This window comes from Bufo bufo, chromosome 1 (genome assembly GCF_905171765.1).
Source record: "Bufo bufo chromosome 1, aBufBuf1.1, whole genome shotgun sequence".
NCBI classification, from domain to species: domain Eukaryota; kingdom Metazoa; phylum Chordata; class Amphibia; order Anura; family Bufonidae; genus Bufo; species Bufo bufo.
In genome coordinates, this window is record NC_053389.1 from 613,385,784 (window position 1) to 613,410,534 (window position 24,751).

Consider the following 24,751-nt stretch of genomic DNA (forward strand, 5'->3'; position numbering starts at 1 on the left):
GCCCGGATAAGATGCGGGCGCGTTGGGGGAAAATGCGCGATTTTTCCGCACGAGTGCAAAACATTGTAATGTGTTTTGCACGCGCGTGAGAAAAATTGGCATGTTTGGTACACAAACCCGAACTTCTTCACAGAAGTTCGGGTTTGGGTTAGGTGTACTGTAGATTGCTATTATTTTCCCTTCTAACCATGTTAGAAGGGAAAATAATACATTCTTAATACAGAATGCATAGTACAATAGGGCTGGAGGGGTTAAAAAAAAATTAAATTTAACTCACCTTAATCCACTTGATCGCGCAGCCCTGCTTCTCTTCTGTCTTCTTTGCTGTGCACAGGAATAGGACCTTTGATGACGGCACTGTGCTCATCACATGGTCCAATCACATGGTTCATCACCATGGTGAGGGACCATGTGATTGGATCATGTGGTGTGACGTCACCACAGGTCCTTAGCCGGCAGCTCAACATTACAGAAGACAGAGATCCGCAACTACGCGATCAAGTGGACTCGGTGAGTTAATTTGTTTTTTATTTTTAACCCCTCCATCACTATTTTACTTTTTATAACCATGTTATAAAGGGAAAATAATACAGGATCGGGTCCCCAGCACGATCGTCACCTAGCAACCATGCGTGAAAATCGCACCGCATCCGCACTTGCTTGCGATTTTCATGCAGCCCCATTCACTTCTATGGGGCCTGCGTTGCGTGAAAAACGCTGAATATAGAGCATGCTGCGATTTTCACGCAACACACAAGTGATGCGTGAAAATGACCGCTCGTGTGCACAGCCCCATAGAAATGAATGGGTCAGGATTCAGTGTGGGTGCAATGCGTTCAACTCACGCATTGCACTCGCGCGGAATACTTGCCCGTGTGAAAGGGGCCTTAGATATGATTAGTAAAGGACAATGTGTACCCAAAACTGCAGAATCCACCTGATAACCATATTTGTCATCAAGTGGTTGTTTTAGCTCTATTTCTACAGTACCCCAGCATTATCGACTTGCTGAACTATGTGAGGTAAAACTCCATTCGCACAATGTGGTGAAAAACTGTATGGATACAAGTATTCAAATCCATAGCAGGCTCTATTCTGCTGTGAAGTGGTGGGCTTTACCATTAAATGTGCATTTACCATGGTCAAAATCCTGGCACACCCGCCCACTCACTATCAGTCACGGATGTGCATGCAGAAAATCCTCACCATATTAGGGTGCCTTCACACTTGGCGGAAAAATCCGGCAGAAAATATGCAGGTGCGGATTTTAAAAATGGTGCAGAATTTTATCACAGATTAGGATGCAGATTTCTGTGAAAATTATATCCCCCAAATAAAATGGAAACCTCCTGCTTCAGAAATGCCGCAACACGTTTAGGGTGCCTTCACGCACTGCGGATTTTGGTGCAGAATTTTTCATGACTTATAACATGGGAGAAGTCTTTATGTGGCAGATTTTCTGGCAGATTTTTCTGCCACGTATGAAGGAACCCTTAGGCTATATTCACATGAACATGAAAAACGGCCATGTGACAGCCCTTTTTGGAACTAATTGAAGTCAATGGAGCTATTTACATTGCTGTTTTTATGTCGGCCAGTGAATAGCAGCCATCAAAAAATAGGGACATGTCCTTTGTCTGTCTGTTTTCACAGCCAGACGGACCCAACTGAAATAAATGGGCCCGTTTTTGTTTTAACGTTGTTTAGACAGAGGTACACTGGCTTTTCCCACCCACCTGCTGCTGATTTTTTTCCAACTGAAGGTGGGGAGAGCCAGGAGCTCATGAAAATCAGGATTCATTGGCATGTTCTGGAGCTGTTAAAAGGAATCTGTCATCAAGTTTACGCCTCTAGGCACACATGTTTTTTTTTCCGTTTACGTTCCGTTTTTTGCGTTCCGTATACAGAACCATTCATTTCAATGGATCCGCAAAAAAAACAGAAGGTACTCCGTATGCCTTCTGTTTCCGTATTTCTGTTCAAAGATAGAACATGTCCTATTATTGTCCGCATAACGGACAAGGATAGTACTGTTCTATCGGGGGCCACACGGACGTCATCCGTATTTTTTGCGGATCGCAAAATACATACGGTCGTGTGCATGAGGCCTTATGCTTCTAGGTTCTAACAGCTCCTGCACATGCCAATGAGTCCTGCCGCAGCAGGGGTGTGGAGAGAACCAGGAGCTCATGAATATCAGGACTGATTGAGTCAATTAAAGAAAGTGACCCAGCAATTTGCTAAGGGGATCTGTCGCTAGTTTATGCTGTCGATACTTAGAACACCATAAAACTGGTGATAATCCCTTTAAACAGCAACTGCATAGGAAGTTCTTAAAGGTGTTGGATGACTAGTATGCCATGGAAAGTACTGTACCCACCAAAAGAGGTCCAAGGAACAGGATCATAAGTGTGTATCTTCATCAACCTAATATACTTTTAAAATAACTTAATTAAACAATTAATTATTATATAGTTCAATATCACCCATGTTCATTGAAAATACACTACCGAGTTCACGTGCATCACAATGAACACATATTGCCAGAAAAATTCCACTGACCACTGTCCTGTGATTCACAGATAAAATGTGGAGGGCTTGGGAAAAAAAATATAATGGTGACCTCCGACAACCTGTCCTTTTCTGTCTTGTACACACAGCTGTCAAGCACTGGAATTTTCTAAAAATATCAAAGCTATTTGAGTTAAACCAATTAGTTTTAACATACGCCTAACAGAAGACAATCTTCTGGCAGACAAGTAAACTGCCAGAATAAATGATAAAATCTTACTCATTGTACAAAATCTTCCTCATTATGTTGTCCACGTCCAAAAATTAACACAGCTTGGTAGTTGCAGATGATCTGAATCCATGATTTGCTAAATAAATTTCGACAGTTTATATCAGGGGTACTCAATTGGAGGACTGTGGTCCGAATTCAGACCCCTGTATGTCCCACTTTCCTCAGGATGCAGATACAGTTAAATACAATGGTGAAGCAGGGAGCCGTCAGCTCCCTGCTCCACTATTCCTCTGCCATTGGTGGTTCAGTGCTGGCAGGCACAATGCAGTGACATTACTGTACAAGCTGTGCAGAGCCACAGGGTATGACCACACGGCCATGCAGGCTCCAATTAAATAGAGACCACACTGTTTAGTCGCATCTCAACAGCACAGAGCGGAGCAGACCTGCTGCAGGGTATTCATTGGGAGAAATATGAGGTAGGGGAGTATTCATCACTATGAGGGGCACCCCTTTGTGTGTGGGGGGGATCATGTAAGGGGGTCTTATTCTATTTGTAGGGCACTTAAAGGGCCATCACACCATATGGGAGCACTACAGGGATTTCATTACTGTCTGCGGGGCACTAAGGGGCATGACTATTATAAGGTGGCACTAAGAGGACATTCTTACTTTAATAGGGCAATAAGGGGCCACCATTATTGTGTGGGGAGCACAAAGTGGATTGGGTGGACTTAGAGGCATGGCTTGGTGTTGTCCCAATATACAGTTTTACTGCTCATTCACCCAACAGCAGAGCCAGGTATGTGGACCTTTAGGGCTCATTCAGACGGCCGTATGCTGTCCGCAAAAATACTGAATGCTATCCGTTTTTTTGCGGATCCGCAAAAAAACGGATCTGCAAAAAAACGGATAGCATTCAGTATTTTTGCGGACCCATAGACTTCAATGGGGCCATGTCCTGATTTTCACGGACAAGTATAGGACATGTTTCATTTTTTTTGCGGATCCGCAAAAAAACGGATAGCATTCAGTATTTTTGCGGACAGCATACGGCCGTCTGAATGAGCCCTTACAAAAAGTATTCAAGAATGGAGTGCAAAACAAAAAAAAAAAAAAAATGGCAAATGAGATCCTTTATGCTTCCTTCACATATTTTCTTAAAAGGACCGCGCTGCACCCGGACAGAGCTGAAAAATCCTCCTTTCCAGATCTCACAGGAATTTCTTGAATATGGGTAAGCGATCAGCTCACTTAAGTACACCTCTCCTCCAGGTAACCTTATGAGAAATCAAGGTGCCACCAATAGTGAAGTACATTCACACGAGGTTCCAACTGCAAGGTTTTTATTATACTTACAAGATGGATAAAATCACATGCGGTGTATACAAATCAATTCACCCGACCCGGGTTTCGCTTTGTGAAGCTTCGTCAGAGATACCCCTGGAGGAGAGGTGTACTTAAGTGAGCTGATCGCTTACCCATATTCAAGAAATTCCTGTGAGATCTGGAGAGGAGGATTTTTCAGCTCTGTCCGGGGGCAGCGCGGTCCTTTTAAGAAAACGTGTCTATAGATGTGAACATTGCCCACTTCACTACTGGAATTCGCGATGCACCGAAAGAAAGGCAACGTACCTAAGGCTATTTTATATATTTCATATATATTTTATTTCCTTCACATATTGTTTGCCACACATTTTTTACCAATGTTTTTTTTTTTCTAGTGTTTCTTAGTGTTTTCTTATACTTAGAACAGGTGTTTTGTTAGGCCATTTGGCAAACGTGCAAAAAGCAGCATGCAAAAAAATAAATATACATTTTTGATGTCATAGCGAAATGTCAAAAGGTTTTGATCACTGGGGGTCCAAGTGCCGAGACACCCACCGATCGTTAGCACAATGAGATAGAAGCTCCACAGGAAATGGAATAGAGAGGACACCATAGACTTTTTACTGAGCCCATCTCCTGCAGCCAGGAGAGAGTGCACGCTATGTGAGCGCTTCTGTCTCCTTGTTCTAGCGATCAGCGGGGGTCTCAGCATTCAGACCCCCAGCCATCAAAACCTGGTATATTGGTATATTGCTTTTGACATAGCAAATATTTTTTCAACGTATAGTTACATTTTAAATACAACTGCTTTAAATGGATTGTTTCATCAGGTCAACCCGTTCAACCAACACCAGGTCAAACTGTGGATGACCACAAATAAATGGCTACCGAGTATTTTTTATGAATCTACACCAAAAACTCAGCCACGAGAAAAAGTAGTAAGAAACAGAGACCAGATACTTTAAAGTAGGGATCGACCGATATTGATTTTTTAGGGCCGATACCGATAATTTGTGAACTTTCAGGCCGATAGCCGATAATTTATACCGATATTCTGGGAATTTTCATTTTTGAGAAAAAAAAAAAATTCCTACACAAATCTGCTGAAAATTAATATGTTTATTGTTAATGTGTATTTTTTTTGTTTATTGTTAATGTGTATTTTTTTTTATAAATCTTTTTCATTTATACTTAATATTTTTGTGGTTTTTTTTTACTAACTTTTAACCCCCTTAGGGACTAGAACCCTTGTCCTATTCCCCCTGATAGATCTCTATCAGGGTGAATAGGATCTCACACTGTCCCTGCTGCTCTGTGCACACAGCAGCATGGAGCTGAACATGGCAGCCAGGGCTTCAATAGCGTCCTGGCTGCCATGGCAACCGATCGGAGCCCCAGGCTTACACAGCTGGGGCTCCGATCGGAGGAGCAGGGGAGAGGGGATCCTGTGGCCACTGCCACCAATGATTAATACTGGGTGGGGGGGGGGGGGGCGCACTGCGCCACCAATGATTAATACTGGGGGGCTTGGGGGGGCGCACTGCGCCACCAATGAAGATAAGTCTATCGATCATTCATATACAGGAGGCGGGAGCTGGCTACAGAATCACATAGCCGGCTCCCGACCTCTATCAGCGGTAGCTGCGATCCGCGGCACCTGAGGAGTTAACTACCGTGGACCGCAGCTAGTACCGCTCATAGAGGTCGGGAGCCGGCTATGTGATTCTGCAGCCAGCTCCCGCCTCCTCTATATGAATGAATGAAAGGCTTATCTTCATTGGTGGCGCAGCGGCCACAGCCCCTCCCCTCCTCTTATGTTCTATCCCCTCATTGGCGGCAGCGGCAGCAGCAGCACAGGGGGAGGAGACACTGCTTCCTTCTCCCCTGTGCTGCGGAGGGAACACAGAGAGCGCTGTCAGCAGCGCGTTCTGTGTTCCCCATACGTTATCGGTATATCGGCAAAATAGATGCCGATACCGATAACGTTCAAAATCCTCAATATCGGCCGATAATATCGGCCAAACCGATAATCGGTCGATCCCTACTTTAAAGGGTTTCTGTCACCACACTTTTCACTATTAAACAGGCTGACATTATACATGTGCAAATGTCACCTGAATTTAACTCTGCTGTTCTTTTTTTTCAGTGTGCCCCCATTTTTGTGCAATTATAACTTTTATTATATGCTAATGAGCCTCTAGGAGCAGGGGGGGCGTTGCACCAGCTCCTAAAGGCTCAGTTCGCCCACCTCTTTCCACTCTTGATTGACAGGGCCAGCGTTGGTCTCCTCCTGCCAGCCCTGTCTGCCGGGGAAATCTCATGCCTGCGCCGTACAGTTCAGTATTCCGCGCAGGCTCAGTGAGGGAAGGACGCTCGCCGACTGCCTCCCTGCGAAGTATTCGGCACAGGCGCAATGACGAAGCCGGTAGCCGGCGAGCGTCCTTCCCTGCCTGCACCTGTAACTCTAGGAGCAACGGGGGCGTTGCCATTACACCTAGGGGCTCAGATCTCTCTGCAACTGCCGCACCCTCTGGATTTGATTGACAGGGCCAGGCAGTGAAAATGTTATCATTCCTGCCTGGCCTTGTCCAAGTGCAGAAGGCATGGCAGTTGCAGAAAAAGCGGAGCCTCTAGGAGTAATGGCAGCGCTCTCCTTTCCCCTAGAGGCTCATTTACATATAGTAAAACATCATTTTTCTCAGCAATACGGCCACATATGAACATGGGACCAACACAGATGTCTTCAGCTGCCAAGTGCACATGCAGCAGGTCAGCCAGTGTCATAGGTACAAATGCTCTTTGAACCCGGTCTTAATAAATGTCCCTCTATGTTCTGTGGTTCTAATTTGCTTAGGCCTCATGCACATTATCTCTTGATTCAAGTTTCAAGAAGTACAGAGCTGTAATATGGAATCAACAGAAGTCTATGGGTCTAGACAGTCCTAAAGTTCTATTACTTCAGTTATAGACCTACAAAAGATTTCAGAAAACAAAAACCACACTCCATTCCACGGAGTGCCAAATGCAAAGAAGTATCTCCCAAGGAAAGGGAACACTCTCGCTAGCGCCACCTTGTGGAAGTGGCTCCCTAGGAGTCAAAATCTGACTTTTTAACAAGTCTGGGATATTGTAACTGAAAATAGCCAAGCCAAATATCAATCCGTAGACAACTGTTTTGGGGTAGGATTCTAACTGGCTGGGTGCAATGCCTTGGATGCAGCTTAGGCAGCGTGCTGGCTGTCCTTAAAAAGACCAGCCCTGTATGGAGACTTACTGGAAGTGCGCCATGTCATGGAGACTTATTGGCAATGCAATATTGTTTTAACATGGAGCATTGCCAATAAGTCTCCATAACATGGAGCACTTCCAGTACCCTGCCTAAACTGAATACCATGCTACACAATATTACTCAAGTTGAATACCACTGTACTATGGCGCTATACAGGTATACTTATTAAAGGGAATCTGTCAGCAGTTCATCTCCAGCACATGCCAATGAGTCTTAATATTCATGACCTCACGGTTCTCCCCGCCCGCCTGCCTCTGACTGACAGTTTTTTCCATATGAATCAGCAGCAGGTGGGCGGGGAGAGCCAGGAGCTCATGAATATTCAGGACTCATTATTATGCACTGGAGCTGTTCAATACAAGACTTTGGCAGAATGGCTGGGGCAATTAAAGAAAGTGACCCAGCATTTTGCTAAGAGGATCTGGCACTTGTTTATGTTGCTCTTGGTTAGGACACCAAAAACTGGTGATTGATTCCCTTTAAGAGGCATCTCACTCCGGCGCTTAAGAGATCAAGACTGGGGTACGGGAAAGCCAATCTTGATAAATCTCTCCCTCCATGTTGTCAGATATCCCTTCATAGTAGGCATCACTATTCAATCCTGTAAAATTGGATCCACTCAGTCTGCTTAGCCATAAATTAACACTTACAATCCACTTTTTGAAAACTGTTGCATAATCATGTAGAGATGTGTTATGCTGCATATATAGATTTGCATTCTATATTTTTGTACAGTAGATACACATTCCTGTGGTACAGTCAAATGTACTAAATTGACTGGCTTGTTCATAGACCCAGTGCAAATTACATCCTTTAAAAAAAAATCTGAACCCTACAAAAATTAGATGGGTTTTCTAGCTGCTACTAGGAGCTGCTGCCACCGGAATGAACATATTGTAATAAATGGGAGCTGAGCCGCAGTAACCCAGAATCGCCACTAAATAGTGTATGGCGCTTTTTCCAGCACCACAGTGCCATGTGTCAGACCCCAAAAATCTGATATTGATGACTTATTCTAAGGATGGTCACCAATACTAAAGCCCTGACAAAACCCTTTAGGGACATTAAAACACAAATACAATGTGTATGTATGAGCGGCACTGGTTACTCCTCCCTCATGCCACCAGACAGTAATCCGCAATCAGCTCCATGAATACATCAGACTCATGATTGCGGCACAAAGTACAGTGTGGCGTTACAACAAGACTCATTTACACAGGCAAGCTGTTTGCCTGAAACAAGCGCCAATCGACGACAGCATTGGACGATCATTGGTATAATATGAGGCTTAATAAATGTCCCCCAAAGCTTTTAGATCTCCACACTCAGCATCCAACTATTAAATGGTGTCCTCAAACCAAGCACCATCTTCCTGCTGACAGGAAGCCTTTACATCTACCACAGGAAAGCATGGGCTGCCACTGGACAATGGAATATAAGGAATTTAGGTTCTAAATTGCTGTTACAAAGATGCACATCTGGAACCCAATGATAACCAAGGTCATGTTAGTGTAGTGCTTCTCAAGATTCAATCATGAACTCCCCCCCCCCCCCCCCCAATTAAATGAAATAAAGCAAAATGAGTAACTTATCTCTAGTGACCACCTACATATAAGTTCTGAACAGATCCGTTTGTATTATCTTTAACATAGCTAAGATCTGTCTTGAACACCACTGAAAGTCAATGGGGGACGGATCAGTTTTCTATTGTGCCAGAGAAAACGGATCTGTCCCCATTGACTTACATTGTGTGCCAGGACGGATCTGTTTGGCTCAGTTTCATCAGACGGACACCAAAACGCTGGGCAGCGTTTTGGTGTCCGCCTCCAAAGCGGAATGGAGACTGAACGGAGGCAAACTGATGCATTCTTAGCGGATCCTTTTCCATTCAGAATGCATTAGAGCAAAACTGATCCGTTTTCGACCGTTTGTGAGAGCCCATGACGGATCTTACAAACGGAAAGCAGCCTTAAACTGCTAGAAATGCACCTCACAGCATATCAGTACCAATACAAAGAATGCAGTATAGAATTATGAGTATACACCACACCATTAAATATATATATATATATATATATATATATATATATATATATATATATATATTCTCTACACACACACACACACACACACACACATTCTTTTTGTTGGACTATCAAAAAGCTATCAATATGAAGAACATCTGATTTACTAATGTCACAAAGTAAATGCACATCCTGTCAGTGAAGCAACCCCCACCATGAGGATAATGAGATTCCTTCCACAGATCAAGGGGATGAAGGGAAAATACAAGCAGAAATAGCTATAAACTGTTCCTACCTCGCAAATATTCTATACACCTCTGGAATCTCCTCTGCATTAAGTATCACCTATTACATAAGGACAGTTGCACCGAATTAGACAATTCATTATTAGTAGATGTGGCACTGCCAAATGATTAACCAGAGTGCTGTGGTGCAGAATACAGGTTTCCACAATGAAAGACGTTTTACACATTTGCGCACAGGGACATCCCTCCCAGGTCTAGCATCTTAAATCACAGCATCCACTATGACCTTGGGAGGAAAGACCTTGGAACAGAAGCATCAGCGATAAATATGTATGTGCTAGGTAAAAAGACTGCACAATACTGCTTTTAAAGGGGTTGTGTCACTTCAGCAAATGGCATTTATCATGTAGAGAAAGGTAATACAAGGCACTTGTATTGTGATAGTCCATAATAAACATAGTACATAACATAGTACATAAGGCCGAAAAAAGACATTTGTCCATCCAGTTCGGCCTGTCATCCTGCATAATGCCTTGTGATAGTCCATAGTTTTCTGGCTTGGTTAATTTTTCTATCACATTATGAACTGTTCATTTCCAAGGGTTACGACCACCCCGCAATCCAGCAGTGGTGGTCGTGCTTGCACAACATATGAAAAAAAAAATTAAAAAAAATGGAGGACCATAGGAGGGCACATATGCATGCAAAGCAGCTCCCATCCCGGCCACCTCATATCTGCACTGTAGGGGTGGTCGTAACCCCTGAATACGAGCAGTGTATGGAAAAATGAATGCAGCCAGCTAAGGAGACAATATGGACGATCACAATACATTAGCAAGTGCCTTGTGTTATCTTTCTCTACATAATAAATGCCACTTGCTGATTTAAGACAACGCATTTAGTATTTGAATGCAAACTGAGTAAAAACTTGTAATCTTTAGCATAGGTCTATACCAGGAATCGGCAACCTCCGGCACTCCAGGATTTGTGAAACTACAACTCCCAGCATGCTCCATTCACTTCTGTGGGAGTCCCAAGGCAAGCCTCACAAGTTTGCATGCAAGAAAAAAAAAAAAAAAAAACGGTGTGGTATGAGAATAATGACAATGAAGTCACTGTCCATACAGAAAACCAGTAGTACCAGATTCTATATTTTGTCCAGTCTCATAAGGGTGCTTTCACAATGACAGTGTATTTGGGACTCTTTCAGCTTGTAAAAAAACACAGATTGCTTTTTTAGAGGGTGTCATTTTTTTAGTCGCATGTTTTATTTGCATTTTTTCTGACTTTTTTTTTTCCTATAGAGAAGCCTGAGGGAAACGGCCAGGAAAAAAAAGCCGGGCTGAGAGCATTCTGCGATTTGTAGAAAAAAATGTGAGGATATGCCACTTAAAATAACATTACAAAAGATAGAGGGACGTTTTATCATTTCCTAATGGCCAACATGTAAAATCTGGCCGCACGTTTTTTTGCTCCAATAAAGAAGATAAAAGCTGACAATTGTGTCATTTAATAAAAAAACAAAAAAAAAACTGGTTTAAGTAACAAAAACTGCTTGCACTGAGCACTGTAAAATGAGAAAAAATACATCTATACGACCTCTGTATAAGGCATCATACACATTCACTTCGATGGGGCTGCAAAAGATGCAGACAGCACTCTGTATGCTGTCCACATCTGTACCTCCGTTCCCCAGCCCCGCAAAAAAAAGAGCATGTCCTACTCTTGTCCGTATCACGGGCCAGACCTTCCATTTTGCAAAATGCAGAATGCACATGACCGGTATCCATGTTTTATGGATCCACGATTTTTTGACTGCAGAATACGGTATGGCAGTTTGCATGAGGCTTATGGCTGCTTTCACACAGTCAGTGTTTCATCAGGTATTTCCATCAGTGATTGTGAGCCCAAACCAGCAGTAGAGGCTACACAGAGATAAAGGTATAAGGCTCCATTCACACGTCCGCATTCGTTCCGCAATTTTGCAGAACGGGTGCGGACCCATTCATTCTCTATGGGGACGGAATGGATGCGGACAGCACACAGTGTGCTGTCAGCATCCGCATTTGCGGAGCGCGGCCCCGGTCTTCAGGTCCGCAGCTCCGCAAAAGATAGAACATGTCCTATTCTTGTCCGCAGCTTGCGGACAAGAATAGGCATTTCTATAGGGGTGCCAGGCGGTTGTGTTGCGGATCCGCAACACACCACGGACGTGTGAATGGAGCCTAATGGGAAAGACCCGTACCTGTCCTGTGTTTAGACCTGCACCTGATTTTGGCTCATAATGAAAATCATGACCGAACACCGACTGTGTGAAAGCAGCCTAAGGCCTCATGCACATGACCAGATGTACTTTGCGGTCCGCAAAAAAACTGATCCGCAAAAAAATACAGTTGACGTCCGTGTTCATTCCGTATTTTGCGAAACAGAACAGCTGGCCCCTAATAGAACAGTCTTATCCTTGTCCGTAATGCGAATCCGTTTTGACTTTTTAAATTTTTTTTAAGAATAATGCAAACTAATCCGTTATGAACGGATACAATCATTTGCATTATCGGTGCGGATCCGTCTGTGCAGATACAAGTCGATGCATTCTGAACAGATCCTTATCCATTCAGAATGCATTGGGGCAGAACTGATCCGTTTTGGGCCGCTTGTGAGAGCCCTGAAACGGATCTCACAAGCGGACCCAGAAACGCAGGTGTGAAAGTAGCCTAAAGGTATCACCAAGATCCTTCATCTGGTAGGTGTGTTTTTGAGTTGGCATAAAAAAATACCTGTTTCTGGGCAGTAGACTGTGCTACGTAAACAGGGATCTGCCTAACAAAACCATCCACATAGTGAGGAGATGTTTGCTGCATGTAAATACAGCTCCTGTCGCTTCATATCATCAGGCAATTATCAGGGACAAACTGTACGTTCCTGATTACTGCCTGTAACATCGGTCCATGTAAAAGGTCCTTAATGGGCATCTGTCAGCAGATTTGTACCTATGAAACTGGTTGAACTGTTACCAGTGCACTTGGCAGCTAAAGGGGTCTGTGTTGGTCCCATGTTCATATGTGTCCACATTGCTGAGGAAAATTATGTTTTAATATATGCAAATGAGCCTCTAGGAGCAACGGGGGCGTTGTCATTACTCCTAGAGGCTCAGTGCTCTCTGCAACTTCCGCGCCCTCTGCACTTTGATAGACAGGGCCATCCAGTGTAAACGTCATCACATGTGGCTCTGTCAAAGTACAGAGGATGCAGTAGTTGCAGAGTGAGAGCTGAGCCTCCAAGTGTAACGGCAACACCCCCATTGCTCCTAGAGGCTCATTTGCATATATTAAAACATAATTGTTCTCAGCAGTGCGGGCACATATGAACATGGAACCAACACAGATGACTTCAGTTGCCAAGCGCACATGTAACAGTTGCATAGGTACAAATCTGCTGACAGAAGCCCAAGCGTCACATTCCAGTCACAGCGGAGTTTCTCTCGTGGTCAACCTAGACCTGGGATATTACTACTTAAGCAACACTAGATTTCATGTGAATATCTCCAGCATGATCTTACTGTGCTTTTTTAACTGCTAACTATACCGTGACCTAAATTAAAAAGAAAAGAACAATCTACAGTGTATTTCAATACTCTTGTTGCAGTTAATGATTCTAATCTGACAATTCACGATGCAGATAGCAGAGGGAAAGATTAATTATGCTGCTATTTATATCCTGGATTCATTATGAGACTCCATTTCTCTACCGTCAACCTTGAGTGTATCATGTGGAATGAAGTAGGAGTCAATCTTATATGGGTATATTCACACGTGTACTTTTTGTTCAGGTTTTATTCAAAGGGGGTTTACATGGAGGGACCCAAGACAGGCAACAGAGTCCAGAGAGCAAACGAGTCCAGAGAGCATATATTTTTTTAACCCCTCCATCCCTAATTTACTTAGCATTCTGTATTAAGAATGCTATTATTTTCCCTTAAAACCATGTTATAAGGGAAAATAATAAAGATCGGGTCCCCGTTCCCATCCCGATCGTCACCTAGCAACCATGCGTGAAAATCGCACCGCATCCGCGCTTGCTTGCAGATGCTTGCGATTTTCACGCAGCCCCATTCACTTCTATGGGGCCTGCGTTGCGTGAAAAACACACAATATAGAGCATGCTGCGCTTTTCACGCAACGCACAAGTGATGCGTGAAAATCACCGCTCATGTGCACAGCCCCATAGAAATGAATGGGTCCGGATTCAGTGCGGGTGCAATGCGTTCACCTCACGCATTGCTCCCGCACGGAAAACTCGCCCGTGTGAAAGAGGCCTAAGGGTTACATAGCATCATAAATCAATATAATGCTATGCGGACCCCGGCAGTGCTGGAAGTTCAGGACAGGTGCTGCGCTGCAAGTCCGCAGCATGACACCCGCTCATCTGAAAAGGGGCCTAAGGCCAGGGCTACACTGTAACTTTCTGTAGCGCGACTGACTGATTTTAACTATTGAATGACAGCTGCAGTTAAAAAAATCTCGGAAAAACCCTTTAAGGGTCCATTCACACGTCTGCAAAATGGTTCCGCAATTTTGTGGAGCAGGTGCAGACCCATTCATTTTCAATGGGGCCGGAATGTGCTGTCCGCATTCACATTTGCGGATCCGGAAATAGAAAAAATAAAAACATGAAAAATAGAACATGTCCTATTCCTGTCCGCAATTGCGGAGAAGACTAGGAAGTTTCTATGTGTATGAGTGTCGGCCATGTGCGGTCGCCAAAATGCGAAACGCACATTGCCGGTGTCCATGTTTTGCGTATCCGCAATTTGCAGATCAGCAAAACACTCTGTGGCATGACATAAGGGAGAACATAACTGCTCCAGTGAGCTGCGGGGGATGGGGGCCTAGAAGCTCGAGACCAGTGGCTGAGATCAGATATGACTCCCTCTGCAGGACCAGCCACGCAGAGAGTAGGCCCAATAGGCCGCCAAGGGGTGGACAACCCCTTTAACTATTACAATCCATTGTCAAAACTAATAATACATGCAAAAAGATACCATATAATTATCATTAAGGGTTGCTAGACTGATATTTTCAATATACATGCCACCGCAATAAAAAAATATAAAAAAATGTATGTATATGTAAATGCAGAAACACTATCAAAGGACAATTGGGGTCATTTATCAAACTGGTGTACAATAAAACTGGCTTAGTTGCCCATAGCAACCCATCAGATTCCACTTTTCATTTTTGACAGCTCCTTTGGCAAATGAAAGGTGGAATCTGATTGGTTGCTATGTGCAACACCAGTTTGATAAAGGACACCAAAAATTGCAACGTGTAGAAGTTTGACCTCATATGCCAAGAAAATCCAAATGTCGCTTCAAAAACTGGTCCTAAAACAGGACAATCTGTACCCATAAGGGTCCATTCACACGTCTGTAGCCTATTGCGGATCCGCAATACACCCGGCCGGCACCCCCATAAAACCGCCTATTCTTGTCTGCAATTGCGGACAAGAAAAGGACATGTTCTATTTTTTTTCCTGAGCCGCAGACCGGAAGGTGGGGGGCACGCTCCAAAAATGCGGGCAGCACACTGTGTGCTGTCTGCATCCATTCCTGCCCCATAGAGAATGAATGGGTTTGCACCCGTTCCGCAGTTTGCGGAACGGATGTGGACCCATTCTACGGACGTGTGAATGGACCCTAAACATGACCTCGCCTAGCAATATACATTCGGTGCTGAAAACCGGATGGATCGTTGTATCTTTTCTCTGAAATACATACTTCAGGTCTACAACCAGCCTCAGCAAGCCACCTGATGGAAAAACCCAGTGACCCGTTTACCCAGGGGCTGGAGGTGATAAATAATTCCTGCCATGCATCAGGTTTGTAAACACATCAATATTTGATCTTTATTTCTTGTGATCCACCTAGGAAGGAAGAGCTAAAAGATCATTTTACCAAGAGCAGGGCACCCTGTAGATGCCAGGTGGTGGGGGGTTCACTGGATTAGCATTGCTGAGGCTATAAAGCACCCGTCTAGGAATCAATAGACACACACACCCTATGACAGTCCATGTGAAGGCGTCCTCACTTGTACTGCGGTGTAATGGTAACACACCCTTGGTTTTGACAAAGAACAGTAAACCTCTTACACTTGGGCATTACATGAAACATGTTACAATGAAGACATGATACAGATCAAGAGCAGGCACAGGAAAGCCACAGTGACATCATACATGCACCTAGTCATGTCGCCTGCTGGAGAGCAGAGATCCTGCTGCACTAAACATGACAGCTGACTGCCTGCAGCCTCCGCCCGGTCTAGCGCCTATGTGCTACCATGTAGTTTACAACACGCCCGCCGCCCCTTCCCCTGTCAGCCTCGACCTTCTCGCTGGGTTCTCCGCTTACCGTTCTGAGCGCCGTCGGCCAGTCCCGGGAGAAGGCCGCCGGTAACTAGTATCAGCCCTAAGATGAGGGCTGCAGGCAGAGGGCGAAGGTCGCAGCGGTCCATGTGCGCACAGAGAGGGAGACACAGCCGATGGGCTCAGTGTCCAGTCTCTCGGGCCTGAGGTCCGGTATCCGCAGCTTCCCCTCGGTCTCTTCCCGCAGCGAGCACCTGAGTCTCGCGAGAGCCGCCGCTCGTCTGTGGACAGCCAAAGGAGGAGGAGCTCGATGCGTCAGGCCGCCGCCGGAAGAGCCCCGCCCCACTGCCTGCCCGCAGTCTGCTGTGGTGTGTGACCCGCGGCGTTCTCCAGTCATGTGACACCGGCTCTGGAAAATGCACACATTGGGCATAGTGTGGGTAGCCTTGGCAGAGGTGTTTTTTTTTTATTTTTAGAATGGCATAAAAATGCCTGCTTTTTCGGATTTTGTCATTTGGCATTTTATGTGTTTTTTGAGAAATACGAAAAAAAATCTCGTCAAATCTATGGAGCAAGATGTTAAATAGAATACCGCAGCCAGAATATAATGCATTTAACTCACCACAGGCTATCCCCCCCAAACCTGGAGCAGGAAAAAAAAACTGTCCCTGTTGCCCATAACAACCATTTGGAAATCAGCTTTCATCTCTTCACATGATTTGGCAAAATGAAAACTTTACTGTGATTGGCTGCTTAGACAGTTTAGGTAAAAGAAGCCCCATGTAAGTAGCGAAAGACATACGTTCTCACAGACTAATGGCGGCTAGCTGGTCGCAGCATTTCTAGACTAAGAAAATATGCTGCTCTGCAAAAAACAAAGGAGACCAGCACTTCCAGACGTAACTGTGCAGGTACATGCTGTTATGGCTGGATTGTATACAGTAGCACACTGCTTTAACCCTTTCCTGACATCCACCGTATTATGAGTCCCCACATAAAGCCGTACATATATGGTGGAGAGATCGGGCGGGCACAGGAGCTCTCTGATCACTGCAGGGGCTTGGCTGTGACAGACAGTAAGCTCCTTCCATAATGGTCAGGATCAGAGATAACTCAGATCCTGGCTGTTTAACCCATTAGAAATGTAAGTGCTCTACAGAGGGAGGGGGCTCCCTTGGCACCCTATTGCTTCCCCCCACGATGCAATTGTGTAGAGCCAATGGTTGGTAAGGCAGCAGGAGGCCATGTACGGAAGCCTACTAGGCTCTGATCTAACAGGCAAAGTGTCAGTGTAAATCTGACTAGTACAATGGATACAGTATCTATTGTAGTGCATTGTACCGGCGATGAGGGTATCACAAGTTCAAGTCTCCTAGTGGGGCTAAAATAAAAAGTGTAAAAAAAAATTGTTTTCGAAAAGAAAAGCCCTTTTATTATTGAAAATTAAATGTAAAAAAATTGCACATGTGTTATTGCTGCATCTGTAACAACCTGCACTATTAAAATATCAGGTCTACTTTCACACTAGCATTAGGTTTGTCCAGCAGGCTGTTCCGGCATGCTGCGGTATTTGTCCGACTACCTCTCGGCATGTTTGACGTGCTGCGGCCGCATCTCCGCCGGTCCCCATTATAGTGAATGGGGCTAGGGCAGACTTCCCGCAACACACGTATGCAAGCGTTAGTACAGATCAATCCTAACGCTAATGTGAAAGTAGCCTTAGCTCTGTAAAAATAAATAAATAATATCAGAAAGCAGCTACCCTGCTATTGTTTTTTGGGTTTAATTTTTATGGCATTCACCATGCAGTAAAAATGACATCCTACAACGAGAACGGAGCAGGGAAATGAATGGAGCACAGTCATTTCAATGGGGCTGCTGAAAATAGCCGAGCGCTGGCTCGGATTTTTCTGTCTGCCCCATAGAAATTAATGGGAGCAGGGGGCTGCACAGTGCGCTCCCATTCACTTGTATGGGAGCAGCGCTTGGAGGTGGACGGACCCCGGGAAACCCGGGGTCCTCCAGCCACGGCTCACCCCGCTCCGTTCTCTTTGTAGGTGCAGGTCCCAGCGGTGGGCCCCACAGCTATCAGACAATGGGGGCATATCTTAGCAATATGCCACCATTGTATTTGATGGGAATACCCCTTTAATAAAATCCTTTTATACTGAGTTCCCAGTGCAGCGCGATCCCTTTTCATACCCAGCTAGCTGAGTGTTTTCTACGGTACTTACTAATCCGGATGCCCCTGGTTTTTCCCGTCTATGGAACACAGCCTGACCGCTCTCCCGGCTGGGAGAACTTCCGCTCACTACTAGGGTTGTACCTGGCTTGACAGAACCACTATCAGTACCGTGGCCCAACTCCTGATCCTCCCGCTACATCTACGGTACTCACACCAGTTATTAGAATTACAGGCTCCGATGAGCCAAAGTCAGTTATTCGCAAAGTCGGCCGAACTTGGCTTCGGTTCTGACTTGGTTTCAAGTTTTAAAGTAGTTTTCCACTTTAAAAATGAACTTCCAAAGTTATTCAAAGAAGACATGCGCGATTTAGCAGATAACTTACTTCGTCTCATTGTAGCCCATACATTCTAACAGTATTATTTTGAAGTTTTGAACAAAGCTACTTCAGATGAAGCATCCAAAGCTCGCTTCACTCAACGCTACTCCCCACGTTCCAATAACTTTTTTATTATTGCGTTCACATTGCTATATGAGGGATTATTTTCTGCGGGACACAATGCATTTTTTAATGCCGCCATTTCTTGTATTGGAAAGCGGGAAAAAATTCTGTGTGGCAAAATAAAAATAAAAAAAGAATTCCGCCAAGGTTTTGGGGCTTTTGACATCACAGCGTTCACCGTGCGCCATAAATGGCCTGACATCCTTATTCTGTAGCTCAATATGAATGTGTCAATGCCATACTTGTAGTTTCTTTTGTTTTATTACTTAAAAAAATAATAACCTTTGAAAAAAAAAATCAGCATTTTTCTGCATTGCCATATTCTGACAACAATAACTTTTTTATATTTCGGTCTACAGAGCGGTATGAGGATGTCATGAATCAGCGGGTGTGAACCCACTGTACCACTGACTGGCTATACTCTGGAGGGGCGTGTCTAAGCAACAATTTGGTTTTCACTAGTAGAGCCTCTGGTGGTGAGGATAGACTTGAGCCGTTAGGGTAGTTGCCAGGAGCTACTCCAGAGCAATCCCCAAGTCAGTGGCAGCTGGTCCGGGCGGACCAGGAGATACCTGAGAAGGTGCCAGAAGTACAAGTGTAGTCAGGTGGGCAGAGACGCACCAGGAGCAACGGTGCAAGATCAAAGGATAAGACAGAGACGTGGTCAGACAGGCAATAGGTCAGGGAAGGGGGCATAGGTACAGGTCAGGCAATCCGGGTCGGCAACAGGAGAGTCAAAGCGAGCAGTCGATAAGCAGAGTCCAGGAACGAAGTATGAATCAGGAGCACACAAGAGTATCAGGAACCAGCAAACTCAAGGACATTGACACTGAGGCATCTGGGAAGGGGGCTGAGCCACTTTAGTACCTGCAGAAGAGCCAAGGTTGGTCAGCGAGGTCACCTGACCTAACCCACACAGCCCAGGGAGTGTGTAACATGAAACCAGCCGAACTCACGCTGTGTCCAGGACTGAGTGGAAGCTGTGGAGCGGGATATACCCACATAGCTATCCTATCTCCTTACATTTCTCATGTAGACATCCCTTCAGAAAATATTGTAACAAAATAAATAGAGAAAATATATGAATAGGATCATGAACACGGCTCCACACATATCATATAACATATATAAAGATCATACTAACTTGACAGATATAAGGAAAGTAACAGTCCCCCAACACCACCATCTCTACCCAAGAATTTAATATAAAAAAATATTTTGAGAATATTTTTCAAGAAGTTTTTTATCCCAAGAAATTCTTCCAAAAACTCTTATCACCATATTTCTCATTTAGCACCTGGAAAATACCACCATCCATCCCGTACCCCCACTTATCAAGAAGAAAAGAAGAAATCGCACATTACCAAAAATCACACAAAAAATAAATAAAAAATTCGCACATTCACCAGATAACGCACCAATACCGCACATGTCTCAAATCATTTATGATGGATATGACAATTCCATCGAATATCCGTTGAATACACAATTGCTCACCCCCTGCCATATTGGCACATACCACACACTGAGAAAATGACAAAACCAGTAACACACCTACAAATGAATGTACAAAAACATGGGCAACCACACCCTGCAAACAACTGCAGCATCCACTCCATGTTTTCACGGTCACTCCCCTTTATTTTTTACTAATTGGAAAACGCCCCTCCCCCCCCGGGGTGAAGCACCTCTCCCTTTAAAAGCCAGGAAATATCACTTTGCTGCAGGCCACTGAGGAAGAAGCATTGTGCTTCGAAACGCGTCTGGTACCCTGCAGCATCGCCACCCTTCAGATCGCAAACACAGTACTTGGAAATAGGACACTCATCAATCTTTTCAAAGAACGCATCATTTCGAAGATTCGCATCAATTGGAAGACTTGCATCGATACCCACGCTTTTTTTCAAACTCTAAGCGGCCGCTCCCGCCCAAGTGGGACACCATGTCACGGGCAGGTAGAGCAAGGCCGGCAAATAACACAGCAGCAGAACGGGTAACGTAACACTAATAGGGTGCCTCTACATCGAGCACCTGTCTATGTTCCTCCCCTTTTTTTAGCCGCATATTTGCAACGTATTTTATTATATCGACAGACCTAACCCGTATTGATATAAAGCTACGATTTTAGAGGCTATTCATATAGTCGATCCTGCTACATGTGCACTTACATTTTTCTCACAGCAAACCAGGCACTTGCATCGTTCCTGGCTGCAATCACCCTCAGCTGTAACCATCTTTAGCTCCCCCTACAGGACACAAATGACAAATCAAGGACTTTAACCCCTTAGTGACCAAGCCTGTTTGGGCCTTTATGACCAAGCGTTTTTCTTCCTTTTTTTATGGTCTCGTTCCAAGAGCTATAACTTTTTTATTTTTTCATCTATATAGCTTTATGAGGGCTTGTTTTTTACGGGACAAGTTGTAGTTTTTAATGGCGCCATTTTGGGGTACACATAACTTTCTGATTAACTTTTATTAACTCTTTCTGGGAGGGAGATAGGGAAAAATAGCAATACTGCCACTGCGTTTTTACATTATACATTTTTTGGCGTTAATTTTTCGGTACAAATAACATAATATCTTTATTCTCTGGGTCAGTACGATTACAGTGATACTAAATACTTATAATTTTGTTTACGTTTTACTACTTTTTTTGCAATAAAACACCTTTTATTAACCAAAAAAATAATTTTGCATTGCCACTTCACAAGACCCATAACTTTATTTTATTTTTTTTATATGGAATTGTGTGAGGGCTTGATTTTTGAAAGATGACTTGTATTTTTCATTGGTATGATTTTGGAGTAAATGGCGCTTTTTGATCGCTTGTTATTACGTTTTTTTTCGGTGGAAACTAAGAATAAATTTGAAATTCAGTCTTTTTTTATTTTTTATTTTTTACGGCGTTTACCATAGGGGATAATTTATGTAATATTTATGTAGTCCCGGTCGTTACGGACGCGGCAATACCAAACATATGGGGGATATTTTCTTTTTGCAATTTTTTTCATTGAAAAGCGTATTTTCAATGGAAAAAAAAACATATTTTTTTATTTTATGGAATTTTTTTTATTTAATAAATGTGTATTTTTTTTCAATTTTTTTTACTACTTAATAGTCCCACAAGGGGACTATAATATACAGTATTTTGATTGCTTTTAAAATGTATTGCATTATCTCTATAATGCATTGCATTTCAATAGCAATGCTATTCGAACATTGACCAGCAGGCTGCGCCAGAGAGGCACAGCCTGCTGGAAGTAACGGAAGAAAGGCTCGGGGCCCTGATCGGAAGCAAGGTAAGCTTCCCAGCACATCAGCACCCCGCAATCGCATTTTCGGGGTGCTGATGGGAGACAGAGGGAGTCCGCTCCCTCTGTCACCACTTTACATGCAGCGGGCGCCATTGCGCCCGGCATGTAAAGGGTTAAACAGCCCGGATCGGCACTCCTGCTGTTCCGGGCTGTTAGAACAGGGACCCGGCTCTCATGTGAGAGCCAGGTCCGCGCTCCCCGCTGCACGGGGGAGCCGTGCAGCGCTTAAACTGGGCCGCCGTAAAAACGCGGCAGCCCAGCCTAAGGCCCCTTAGTGACCGCCGTAAAAACACGTATGGGTGGTCACTAAGGGGTTAAGGAACATTATATGCAAACTCATTAAGTGGACCGAAGATATTTTTCTCCATTATTTTTTTCTATATTTTTTTCTATATTTTTCGATTTTTATATATTCTTCGAATTTCTATATTGTTCTAATTTTTCATTTCTTCATTTTTTTATATATATCTTTATAATTTTATCAATAAATTGAAATTTTTTAAATAGCAACAATTATGGTCTGGTCATAATATACCGCTATATACCACTTCAAGAACACCACCCACACCTTTACCACCAACCCCTCAATATTTCCACAAACCACACATATTCAACCTGGATACCGAGTGCCTCCTACATCTATATCTTGCATTTCTTATGTTTTACAAACTTTTTATTAAGTTCCGCAGCTGAGGGCAATCCAATCAAAGGAACTAAGTGCACCATCTTGGAGAAGCGGTCCACGGACCACGACCACCCAAATCACGGTACATTCGGCCGAAGAGGGCAAATCTGTAATAAAGTCCATGGCAATGTGTTGCCATGGAGCATCAGGAACAGGTAGCGGTAACAACAGACCAGGCGGTTTGCTCCTGGAGATTTTATTTTGAGCACAGACGGTGCACGCAGAGACATAATTATGCACATCCTTGGACAATGTGGGCCACCAGTAGTGGCGAGACACCAGTTCTGTGGTCTTGCGAATACCTGGGTGACAAGCCAGTTTGGAGTTGTGCCCACACGTTAGGATACGTTTTCTTTTGGCAGATGGCACGAATGTCCTCCCGGGAGGAATGTCTTACCAGGACAGGAGCCACTGTGATCAAGCGAGCATGATCTAAAATATATTGGGGCTCCTCCTGCTGGTCTGCGAAGTCAAATGACCTAGACACAGCATCTGTCTTGATGTTTTTCTTAGCCGGGTGAAAGTGCAACTCGAAATTAAAACGAGAGAAGAAAGCCCACCTGGCTTGGTGAGGGTTCAGACGCTGGGCTGTCTGCAGATATGTGAGGTTCTTGTGATCCATGAATATTATCAGATGCTGGGCCCCCTCCAACAGATAACGCCACTCCTCCAAGGCAAGTTTTATGGCTAGAAGTTTTGTGTCTCCTATACAGTAATTCCTCTTAGCCTGTGAGAAGAGTTTGGAGGAGAACCCACAGGTAAACATCTTTCCCTTGGAACCTTTCTGTAGTGGAACAGCACCAGCTCCTATGGAGGAGGCATCCACTTCTAGAAAGAATTGGCGGGAGACCGGATGACGCAGAACAGGCGCGGAAGCAAATGACTTCTTTAATTGGACAAAGAAGTCCAGTTCTTGGCATTCACCCCTTTCCTAGTAAGAGCGGAGATCAGAGATGTAAGGGATGAAAAATTTGGGATGAATTGCTGATAGAAATGAGCGAATCCCAGGAAGCGCTGTATAGCCCAAAGACCCTGTGGGCGGGGCCAGTCCATTACTGCCTTCAACTTTTCAGGATCCATCTGCAACCCGGCATCCGAGATGATGTATCCGAGAAACTGTACAGTAGATTTTTCAAAAAGGCATTTCTCAAGTTTGGCGTAAAGTACATTTTCTCTTAACCGCTGTAATACTAAACGTACATGCTTCTGGTGACTGGTTAAATCCAGGGAATAGATCAGTATATCATCCAGATACACTATTACGCAGACATAAAGCAGATCCCGGAAGATGTCGTTCACCAACTCCTGGAATACCACTGGAGCATTGCACAGACCGAAAGACATGACGAGATACTTGTAGTGTCCGTCACAAGTGTTAAAAGCAGTCTTCCACTCAACGCCCTTTCAAATGTGGATAAGATTATATGCACCGCGCAGGTCGAATTTAGTAAAGACCTTACCTCCCCAGATCCTGTCGAAGAGTTTCGGTAAAGGATATCGATTCTTGATTGTGACCTTATTCAGACCTCGATAGTCGATACAGGGCCGTAAGGATCCATATTTTTTTTGCACAAAGAAGAACCCGGCACTGGCTGGTGAAATAGATTAGATAAACCCCCTCTCAAGATTTTCTTTAATGTACTTAGACATCGCTTGGGTCTCGGGAAGTGAGAGGAAATAGACTCGACCCCGAGGAGGAGTGGCACAAGGCAGGTCAATCTGACAATCATACGGACGATGAGGAGGCAGGGTCTCCGCCTCTCTCTTGATGAAAACATCTGCAAAACTGGCGTACTGCTGCAGGAGTCCAGGCAGGTCTACTGGTACAGTAGGTGAGGAAGCAGGTCGGACCTCTGATAGGCAGGTGGAATGACAGGATGACCCCCAATGTAGAATCTGACCGGAGTTCCAGTCCAGAACTGGGGAGTGCTGATGCAGCCAGGGAAGTCCAAGGATAACCGGATTCACGGACGCTGGCAGCACATAGAAGGAGATCCTGTTAGAGTGCAGAACCCCAATTTGAAGCTTGAGGGGCACAGTCACGGAAAGCATTGGCCCAGGGAGTGGCAGTCCATTA

At 44.4% G+C, this 24,751-nt stretch overlaps 1 protein-coding gene across 2 annotated transcripts in view; it reads right to left on the reverse strand.

Moving 5' to 3' along the window:
• Positions 1-16,306, reverse strand: part of NPTN (neuroplastin) — a 64,903-nt gene extending 48,597 nt beyond the window's left edge. The window contains exon 1 of one of the 2 annotated variants that reach the window (XM_040413699.1): positions 16,037-16,306. In XM_040413699.1, coding sequence (XP_040269633.1) covers positions 16,037-16,139 — 103 coding nt within the window. In that variant the 5' untranslated portion in view covers positions 16,140-16,306. The remainder of the gene's footprint in view (positions 1-16,036) is intronic. The other variant, XM_040413697.1, reaches the window with a different exon arrangement.
• Between the last annotated feature and the right edge of the window lie 8,445 nt (positions 16,307-24,751).